The 11,256-nt window shown below is 46.4% G+C and overlaps 1 protein-coding gene across 1 annotated transcript; it reads right to left on the reverse strand.

Moving 5' to 3' along the window:
- Nucleotides 1–1,150: 1,150 nt before the first annotated feature.
- On the reverse strand, nucleotides 1,151–2,079 carry LOC123429450. Its single transcript, XM_045113486.1, has 3 exons — nucleotides 1,938–2,079; nucleotides 1,687–1,775; nucleotides 1,151–1,554 (listed from the first exon to the last, which is right to left on the reverse strand). The coding sequence occupies exons 1-3, from the start codon at nucleotides 1,986–1,988 to the stop codon at nucleotides 1,401–1,403; spliced, it is 294 nt and encodes a 97-aa protein (XP_044969421.1). The 5' UTR covers nucleotides 1,989–2,079; the 3' UTR covers nucleotides 1,151–1,400.
- Nucleotides 2,080–11,256: the final 9,177 nt, after the last annotated feature.

An 11,256-nucleotide genomic window follows, 5' to 3' on the forward strand; every position in this document is an offset into this window, starting at 1 on the left:
GGCGTTAGGTTTCATGGATAGTGTCGGCGACTCCATCAGGTGTGTATTTCCTTTGTGCTTTGTCCCCGTTGTTGCGACATTGTTTCCAACGTGATGATGGAGCAGGAAGCTTTTGTTGTTTAGGAGTACGCGTAGATGGTTGTCTACACAAGTTACAGCTCGCATCTTCTAGTGGGTTCGTGGATGGTGGCTGACACTTCTATTTTCCTCCTCTAATGTCGTCGTCATCGTCGTGCAAGGGTGTCAGTCGTCGTCATCGTCGTGCAAGGGTGTCAGATCTAGAGTTCGATGGCGTGTCCGGGGACATGTTGCCCCGGTATGATTCTTTCAACGACAATGGTTTTGCTTCTAGGAAACTACTTTGAAGGTCCGTGTAAAGTTGTAGATCAACGATAGAACCGCGTCGAGCTCATGCGAAGAGGTGATGTCTTCTTTTCCTTTGGTGACCGCTTCGATGGTATCGACGAAAAGAGACATGCGATGGTATTTTGCATATGATTACCCTATCTTTTTAGTCCTGTAAGGACGGTGTTTATGTGGCTTGTAACTTGAACTTATTCTATAAATGAGACACATTACCATGCCAAAAAAAAAAAGAGACTAGAGCTGTTGTAAGAATATTGATATTGGGCTTGTTGGGTTCTAGGCTTATAGAAGAGAAGAGGCCCAAAGGTTTTTGCGATTATGTTCTTACTTATGTGCATGTGGTATGTTTTTAAAACGAAAATGATAAAATCAGAACATTTTAATTTTAAGCATGGCAAACCAACCGTTTTTTCATGATAACTTTAGTTCACGCTAGGTTGGTAAACATGACAATTTTCTAATAAAATAAATGAATTAAAACAAAGTTGCATGGTTTAACAACTAAAGTTGCACCTCGCGTCAACTAAAATTGTTATGAAAAACATTCAACACGACATGCCTAAAATCTGAACGTTCGCTATATATTTATCATGGTTCATATAAAAAATAGTGCATGTGGCTGTGGCCTAGGTTCTACCCCGAGGTAAGAAATAGAAAACCGTTTAGATAACTATTTTAGTGATTTATAGACGTTTTTATACATATTTTTTATCGGGGAGTACCGTTGAGCAATTGAAGGGCATTAAACAACAACAATACAGGGCCGCTAATTAACGCTTGCCCAAAAGAAAACCAAAATCCATCAAAGATTTAAAATCATTTATAAAAGTAATACTCTTAACATGATCAAATATTTCCATGGCCAGGCAACGATTCGAATAATGATTCTGAAGCGTACCAGCCAGGCAATCAATCCATGGGCATGTAAACGATTGGAATTATGACAAACAACATAGACAGCATCTAAAATCCTGGCACAATCTTCGGAACAAACGAGCAGCGCAGAGAGGTATTCGCGGCCTGCCTGGACCGAACTAATACTTGGGAGGGTCGGAGAAGAAGTTGTTGATGGCCGGCATGATCTGGGGGCGCTGGCGGTCGATGAACTTCCTGAATCCGTGCTGCGAGTAGCGCTTCCCCTCGTCGAAGTTCTCCTGGACCCCCGCCGCCCTGTTCTCCTTGGTCACCCTGCACAACAGACCGACAGACAACCAACGGCGGCGCGGTTTCAGATTCGGAAAACGGTTTCGTCAACCATCGGCTGTTGAAGTCAGTCAGATCGGGGTCTCCGCCGCCGAGATAGGGCTTGGGTTGGGGTACCTGACTTCCGGGTTGGTGGTGATGTTGCGGATGAGCTGCATGGCGCAGATGGAGACGGCCACGCCGGTCGTCAGGAAGATCGGGTACGCCTGCACCGGCCATACCAGCGCGCGTGTGATTGATTCATCGCGAGGAAAACAGATCAAATCGTCCACCGAAAACCCCAGCCACTTCGTTCCATCACGAGAATCTCCGATCTACGAACCGAGAGAGAGAGAGGAGCGGGGGATTTGGGTCGCACTCGCACGTACCTCAGGGCGGAGCCATCGCTTCCAGGCGGCGGAGGAGGCGCCTGCCGCCATTGCTGTCTGCTTCTTTCTTCTCGCCCAAGAATGGATCTGCGGGAGTATCCCTTTGGCTGCCGGTTGTCGACTACTAGCACGGGAGAGGGTTGTCAACCCGGGTCGCTATATAGCGAGCGGGCGAGGCGCGTTCGGTTGACGCGGTGCGGGGGGGACGTGGGCTTTGCAAACACCGGACGGGTGCGGGATTCGGCAGCCCGCGGTGAAAAAAAAAAATGCGCTGCTTGGCGACGCGTACGACACGTGAACTGGTCACGCCCGCGCCGTGCCGTGACGTGACGCAACCGACATTGGTTTGGGTTGAGTGCAAATTCCTACACGGTTACGCCCCCTGTCCCTATGGTCCTACCTGCAGGTTCCACCGGTGGCCCGACTACATCATCGCGCGGTTTTTTTTTTAAATATTGCATTTTTTTATTCTTTTAAAAAAATAATGCACCAAATAAAAAAGTTCGAGAAATATACCTGCCTCGGCCACCCTGTGGCCGACTGGGAGCTCTCGGCCTCGCCATAGCCGACAGGGTGCTCTCGGCTTCCACGTGGCCGATTAGTGGAAGACCACTGCCACTCGGCCTGGCCGTGGCCGAGTAGTGGCAGCGCCAGGCCCTTCCCCCCCCCCCTCTCCCTCCTTTCTCTATTTCTTCTCCCTCCTTCTCTATTTCTTCTCCTTATTTCTCCCCTTATTTATTTTTGCTGTTTTGGAGGGAAGTGGCATCTTTTTTCCTCTTTGAAATAATCATTCTATTAATTCTAAGAAGAATTCAAACAATGAAAAAATGATACTAAAATGATGTACTCCTTTTCTTGAATAAATAGCAATAGACACATGGAACTAAAATTATAATTTCCTACTTCTTAAACAGATAACAACTAGATTTTGAACATTCGCAAAAAAAAAGATTAAATTTCGTAAAACTAAATCTGTCACTATTGTCTTTCTCATATTGCTTAGAGCAATGGTACACCCACGAACTGTTTTTAGAGGATGAAAGGACTAGCTTACCTGAACTGTTTTGAACGTTTCACTCGCGATGATATTTTATGTTGTGTAAGGAGGAGGGCATCCAAACTATCCGTCTCATTCGCGATGATATTTTATGTAAGAAACTTATGTGTATTTTGAACATTAGCTATTTTGCCTACTCCGTTGCCGTAAATATTTCCACGTCTCCATTCCCGCCTATTTTTTCGCACCACCTTTCCCGCCAAATTTTACCCGTTTCGTTTCCCACCACCTTTCCCGCCAACTATTTACCCTCTTATTTCCCGCCAAACCTTTCCCGCCTCATTTCCCTTCTCTTTTTCCTGCCATATTCCTGGTTATCTAAGTCTATAAAAGGAGGCATTGGACTGCCTTCCTCCATCATCCAGCCTCACTTGAGAACACTAGCACTGCCTTCCATCCTCCATCATCCAGTGAATATGAGTTTGTCTTGCTCGGATCAGAGCATCAGGCCTAATAAAATGCAGAGTGCGAGTTTGCCTCGGGGTGTGGAAGCAGTTCGATGTTGGTGCGGTGATCTCTGCAAGGTGAAGGAGGTGACGGATTTTTCAGATTGGTTGGGCATGAAGTTTTTTATGTGCGCCAATTATGAATCTGATCCGCCCGAATCTATTTCTGCGTACCTCAGGCCTCCGGTATGCTCAAGTTATCCAGAGTAAATATGTTATTGATATTATTGTTTACTTGATATATATATATATATATATATATATATATATATATATATATATTGTAGTCTCCTCCTCCTCTCTGCATGTACTATCGTTGGATTGACACAGAATTGCCGGACTGGGCGGTGACCGAGATTCGTGAAAGAGGTCGCCGTGCATGGGCTAGCTTGGACTTGGAAGAGCGCCGCGCGAAGGCTAAAGCAGAGGAGAAAGCAGAGCAGAAGAAAGAGTGGGAAGATTACTGTGTGGAGCAGAGGGCTTTTATTGATGATATGATAAGGAAGAACCAAGAAGAGAAACTTCGGTTGGAGGAGGTTTACAGACAGCGGGAACAGGCCCGTGAAGCTGAGAGGGAGAGAAAGAGAGAAATGGCTCGTGCGGCCAAAGTAGTAGAAGAAGCTGGTGATGGAAAAGGGAAATATCCACGCTGGACTCAGTAGATTTATTATAATTTCAGCAAGTTGTATCTTAATTTCAGCAAGTTGTGTCAGCACGTTGTATCTTAATTTCAGCAAGTTGTATTTTAATTCCGGCAAGGTCTATCTTAGTTTGTCTGTAATCTCAAGTTATTGGTAGTATATGTGTTATCCACGAAGAACCAACTGAGCATTTTTGTTCCCGCCATTTTTTTCCCGCCTAGCTTTCCCGCCATTTTGTTCCCGCCTCGCTTTCCCACCATTTATTTCCCGCTCTTCAGCACCTATAAAACCCTCTCCACAGCAAGGGTTGGTAAGGAGTGTGCTCAAAATGTGTCATTATCCTTTCGATCGTAGTTTTCACAGTGGTATGTCGGAGTGTCTTCTACGCTTGGCTAGCAATTTCAAGATAGACAATAGAATAGTTTCATGGGACGAACTCATCAGTAGTGACACGCTACTGAATGAGGTTGCTCATGCATTAGCTAGGAAGGGGTGGCCTGCAAGGACATATGAGGAGATTCGGAAGGAACTTCTTCGGTTGAATGAAAGGTGGAAGAAGAAAGGGCAGCACATACGCGGTGGAGGTGGAGTAAAACATCCCTTTTTATGGATTGACGATAGCGAGGACGAAGACGATATCTTCATGCCGAGTAGCAAGGACAAGAGGGCAGCATCAATGAGTGCCAAGAGTACCGCTTCGTCGAAGGGCCAGAGCTCTGCATCATCGAAAGATGACGTCGACTTTATGTAGTTCTTGTATGAACTCTGCATCTTAATGTATCTTATTTTATGTATCTTATTTTATGTATCTCCGGAATCTTACTTTGTTTGTAATCTCAAGTTATTGGTAGTATATGTGTTATCCACGATGAACCAACTGAGCATAGAAATAGATAGGAATATGTCTCATAGATAAAATACACATAAGTCTCATAGATAAAATACACATAAGTCTCATACATAAAATACACATAAGTCTCATACATAAAATACACATAAGTCTGAAGTGATACATAGCAGGGCAAAGAGTTTGCTTCACTCACGACGTCTCGGTTGGCGCTCTGGGGGTGTGGGGGTGTACTCCATCCCCACCCGTGGGGGGGGGGCCTAATGTTACGAGGAGGAATCTCGGATCCACCCTGGTCATACTGTGTATCCTGTGTGGGCCACGGTGGAGGAGTCGAAAACATGTCCAACCACATGTTTTGCTGCGATGGTGGCTCATCTGGTTCACTCCCTAACCCGGATCCGTACGCCGACACATCATGATATGCAGGAGGGACCATACCTGTTGGATGTGGATGAAACATGAAACCAGGAGTAGGATTGTGATGTTGCGGAGTTGGCTGAAACATGAAGCTCGATGACGAAACGTGGTGCTGTGGCTGATGCCACGCTGAACTGCTAGGCTGGTCAGGTGGGGGTGGATGTGGCGTCGATTCCACTCCTTGTAGACGTGGACGTGGCTGATGTCGATGCACGGAGGGATGCGACACCGGCGTAGGCTGCGGATGGTGATGCACAACATCCGAAGTGCGCGTGCACGTGATAGCTTTATAGATATCTCTTATTCTCTGCTCGAGCCTCTTGAGCCATGGTTGAATCTGAGACCGAGGTACCATAAGAGGTGCGGATGACAATTGTCGATCAAAGTTCATCACGTCAGTATGAAGACTGTATGCCAACTCACCCTAAAATTGTCGTTAAGAATACTAAGTACCGATGATGAAGCAAGTAACAACAACTTTTAACATAGTTAAAACATAAGTAAAGAGAATAAATATTACCACATACTGCCTGGAGCCAGAAGTATCATACGCCAGGTACGTATCAGACGTATGCGGGTCCAGAATCTCATCTGTATTGGAGTCCTGAACAATGTGTAATCGTGTTCCTCTCATGTACCCCTCAAAATATGCATTGTATTCAGCGAGATCAAATGCTTCTTGTTGATGCCACCTACGTTCAGTGGCAGTTTCCCATTCTAAAACGTACTCTTCAAGCCTTTGTAGCCACTGAGCCCGTGTCCTATTGGTTCCCTTCCTTGTCATCCTGTAATTTATGATGATGTTTAACCATAGGCCATAGAGAAACAAAATGTAATATATAGTTAGTATAACATACCTGTGGACTACTACTGACAGCAGGTTCTCTGTGTTGGGCGGAGGAGCCAACTGCCGAAGACCGAACTGTCTCATAATGCGCTGTTGCGCCATCTCCTCAACAAAGACATCGAAGATAATCTTCGATTTCGTCATCCAGTAACCCCGATCTCTCGTGCATAGCACATAAATACCACCGGGATATCTAGAAATTCTGGCTACTTCCGTGTACGGTTGCCAAATAACTCCCGTGTACGTATCAAACTGCTCATTTAGTGCAATGTAGGCTCGCCTAGTCTGTTCACTAGCATACCGTCTCTGCGCAAGACATAAGTTAGTTTCAACAATAGTGTAAACTAAGAAGGTGGATAACATTATACCAGGGGACATACCTTGCGACGCGTCCAACACAGGCCGAAAGTTGGCAAGTCGATGTCATCACCATCAAGCATGTTGCCCACATGATAACTGTGGTCCACATCTATGTTTGGTCGTCCAATAGAGAACCTCTCCCAGGACCACAGTTGTAAAAACAGCGGGCAACCAAGAATGGCCGACTTGGCCGTGGAAAGCTGACAACCGTTGCACATACCTCGGTAGGTAGCAGCTAATACTGCAGATCCCCAACTCCTCGGTGTGATCTGTTCAGCTGACTCAACAGTCGCGATTTCCAGTGCAATGGGGATGTAACGCGCACTCAAAGTAGTGACATGGTTCTCTGTGAACATCACCTTCCCGAGAAGCCACAATAGGTACGCCTCCAAGCTACGAGTAATCTGTATAGCACTCAAAGGGACTTGTGAATAACCTGGAAATCTCTCGATCTGCAATCATGTAAGGACAAAGGGACTTGTGAATAACCTGGAAATATTGCAACTTGAAACATTTACCTTTGATAGATATGCGAGGTAGGAACTAACCCTGAAATGTTGTAACCAGTCATACTTAGGTCCGTGTGCCTCTGACGCCAGTATTGGAGCCCCATCATATATATTGAAGAAACGTGCTGCCAAAGTTTGTTGCCAATCTGGCGGGTCCTCCAACGGTCATATCACATTTCCCGCCAACGGAAGTCCGAGCAGCATTGAGACATCTTCCAGAGTAGGAGCCATCTCACCCCATCTGAAGTGGAAAGTGTGGGTCTCAGGCCTCCATCGGTCCACTAAGCAAGTGAGCAAAGAAGAGTCAATGCTGAGGTGCCGCGAAGTCTCAGTGGCCTCAACTAGACGTGCGAACGGTAAAACCCCGGCCCATTTGAGTCTGCATATCCACCAATCATAACATTTATGTTACTTACAATGCATATTTAATACAATGATTAAAGTTTAAAATAAAAACATTTTTACCTTTCAACCCACAGCGGATGTATACTCCAGTCCACCTTAGAACTACGAGTGACTAGTGGTACGAGCTTCTGCTCTGTTAATAGCGAAGCACGATGCTTACTATCAAGGTCCGAATTAAGAAGATACATTCCGTCCATTGCTATACAATACAAAATGTAGTGCAACACATAGTACAAAATTAAAACGTAGTGAGAGTACAAACTTAAAACATAGTGCTCGTACAAACTTAAAACTGTTGGAAATATGCCCTAGAGGCAATAATAAAATGGTTATTATCATATTTCCTTGTTCATGATAATCGTCTATCGTTCATGCTATAATTGTATTAACAGGAAACAGTAATACATGTGTGAATGAATAGATCACAATGTGTCCCTAGCAAGCCTCTAGTTAGCTAGCTCGTTAGTCAATAGATGATCATGGTTTCCTGATCATGGACATTGGATGTCATTGATAACGGGATCACATCATTGGGAGAATGATGTGGTGGACAAGACCCAATCCTAAGCCTAGCACTAGATCGTGTTGTTCGTATGCTAATGCTTTTATAATGTCAAGTATCTTTCCTTCGACCGTGAGATTGTGCAACTCCCGGATACCGTAGGAGTGCTTTGGGTGTATCAAACGTCACAACGTAACTGGGTGACTATAAAGGTGCACTACGGGTACCTCCGAAAGTGTCTGTTGGGTTGGCACGAATCGAGATCGGGATTTGTCACTCCGTGTGACGGAGAGGTATCTCTGGGCCCACTCGGTAGAACATCATCATGAGCTCAATGTGACTAAGGAGTTAGTCACACGATGACGTGCTACGGAACGAGTAAAGAGACTTGCCGGTAACGAGATTGAACAAGGTATAGGTATACCGACGATCGAATCTCGGGCAAGTTCTATACCGACAGACAAAGGGAATCATATACGGGATTGATTGAATCCTTGACATCGTGGTTCATCCGATGAGATCATCGTGGAGCTAGTGGGAGCCACCATGGGTATCCAGACCCCGCTGATGGTTATTGGCCAGAGAGGTGTCTCGGTCATGTCTGCCTGTCTCCCGAACCCGTAGGGTCTACACACTTAAGGTTCGATGACGCTAGGGTTATAGGGAATTGTTGTACGAGGTTACCGAAAGTTGTTCGGAGTCCCGGATGAGATCCCGGACGTCACGAGGAGCTCCGGAATGGTCCGGAGGTAAAGATTGATATATAGGACGGATGGTTTCGAACTCCGGAAGTGTTTCGGGCATCACCGGTAACGTACCGGGACCACCGGGACCACCGAAGGGGGGCTGCGACCCCAAGAGGTAAGATGGGCTAAGTGGGGGTGGGAACCAGCCCCTAGTTGGGCTGGTATGCCTCCCCACTCAGCCCTTGGCGCAGGGGAAAGGAAAAGAGGGGGGGGGGAACCCTAATTTAGGTGGGCCTTAGGCCCACCAGAGGGGTGCGCCACCCCTCCCCCTTGCCCTGGCCGCCACCCCTTCCCCATCTGAGGGCTGCCGCACCCCTTAGGGGTGGGAACCCTAAGGGCTGCGCCCCCTCCCTCTCCCCTATATATAGATGAGGTCCGGGGGCTGTTTGAGACACGGTTTAATCTCTCTCTCGCAGCCCTGCTCCTCTCCCTCCTCCTCTCTGCCGGCGCTTGGCGAAGCCTTGCCGGGAGACCTCGTCTCTCCACCAACACCACGCCGTCGTGTTGCTGGTCTTCTTCCCCAACTTCTCCCTCCTCCTTGCTGGATCAAGGTGCGGGAGACGTCACCGGGCTGCACGTGTGTTGAACGCGGAGGTGCCGTTGTTCGGCACTAGATCGGAATCGCTGCGAGTACGACTCCATCAACCGCGTTCTAGCAACGCTTCCGCTTAGCGATCTTCAAAGGTACGAAGATGCTCTTACCCCTCTCTCGTTGCTGGTCTCTCCATAGGAAGATCTGAATATGCGTAGGAAAATTTTGAATTTATGCTACGTTAACCAACAGTGGCATCCGAGCCAGGTTTTCTATGCGTAGATTCTATGCACGAGTAGAACACAAAAGTTGTGGGCGATGGTTTGTCAATTTGCTTGTCGTTACTAGTCTTATTATTTTCCGGCGGTATTGTGGGATGAAGCGGCCCAGACCGACCTTACACGTACGCTTACGTGAGACTGGTTCCACCGACAGACATGCACATCGTGCATAAAGGTGGCTAGCGGGTGTCTGTCTCTCCTACTCTAGTCGGATTGGATTTGATGAAAAGGGTCCTTATGAAGGGTAAATAGCTTTGGCATATCATCGTTGTGGCTGTCACGTAGGTAAGAAGGCGTTCTTGCTAGAAACCCAAATCAGCCACGTAAAACTTGCAACAACAATTAGAGGACGTCTAACTTGTTTTTGCAGGGTTTGACATGTGATGTGATATGGCCAAAGTTGTGATGTTGCATGTATGATGTATGAGATGATCATGTTATTGTAATAGGTTTCACGACTTGCATGTCGATGAGTATGACAACCGGCAGGAGCCATAGGAGTTGTCTTAATTTATTGTATGAGATGCAACGCCATGTGCTTGCTATTTTACTTCATTGCTAACGGTTAGCCATAGTAGTAGTGATAGTAGTAGTTGGCGTGACGACTTCACGGAGACACGATGATGGAGATCATGATGATGGAGATCATGGTGTCACGCCGGTGACGATGATGATCATGCGATGCCTGAAGATGGAGATCGAATGAGCAAAGATGATAATGGCCATATCATGTCACTATATGATTGCATTGTGATGTTTATCATGTTTTACATCTTATTGCTTAGAACGACGGTAGCATAATAAGATGATCCCTCTTAAAATTTCGAGAACGTATTCCCCTAAGTGTGCACCGTTGCGAAGGTTCGTTGTCTCAAAGCACCACGTGATGATCGGGTGTGATAGATTCTAACGTTCGCATACAACGGGTGTAAGCCAGATTTACACACGCAAAACACTTAGGTTGACTCGACGAGCTTAGCATGTACAGACATGACCTCGAATACAAGAGACCGAAAGGTCGAACATGAGTCGTATGGTTGAATACGATCAGCATGAAGTTGCTCACCATGGTGACTAGTCCGTCTCACGTGATGATCGGACACGGGTTAGTCAACATGGATCATGTATCACTTATATGACTAGAGGGATGTCGATTTAAGTGGGAGTTCATACTTAATTTGATTAAATGAACTTAATTGTCATGAACTTAGTCTAAAAGTTGTCTTTACAAATATTGTAGATGTCCAACGTCAACCTCAACTTCAACGCATTCCTAGAGAAAAACAAGCTGAAAGATGATGGTAGCAACTATGCGGACTGGGTTCGCAACCTGAAGCTCATCCTTGAAGCAGCTAAAAAGGCTTATGTCCTTAATGCGCCGCTAGGTGACCCTCCCGCTCCCGCAGCAGCCCAGGACGTTCTAAACGTCTGGCAAGCGCGGAGTGATGACTACTCTCTGGTCAGGTGTGGCATGTTATACAGTTTAGAAACGGGGCTCCAAAGACGTTTTGAGCAACACGGGGCATATGAGATGTTCCAAGAGCTGAAGCTAGTTTTTCATGCTCATGCCCGTGTCGAGAGATATGAAGTCTCCGACAAGTTCTTCAGCTGTAAGATGGAGGAGAACAGTTCTGTCAGTGAGCACATACTCAAAATGTGTGGGTTACACGGTCGTCTGACTTCACTAGGAGTCGAACTTCCGGATGATGCTATCATTGACAGAATC

Source organism: Hordeum vulgare, chromosome 2H, assembly GCF_904849725.1.
Source record: "Hordeum vulgare subsp. vulgare chromosome 2H, MorexV3_pseudomolecules_assembly, whole genome shotgun sequence".
Taxonomy (NCBI): Eukaryota; Viridiplantae; Streptophyta; class Magnoliopsida; order Poales; family Poaceae; genus Hordeum; species Hordeum vulgare.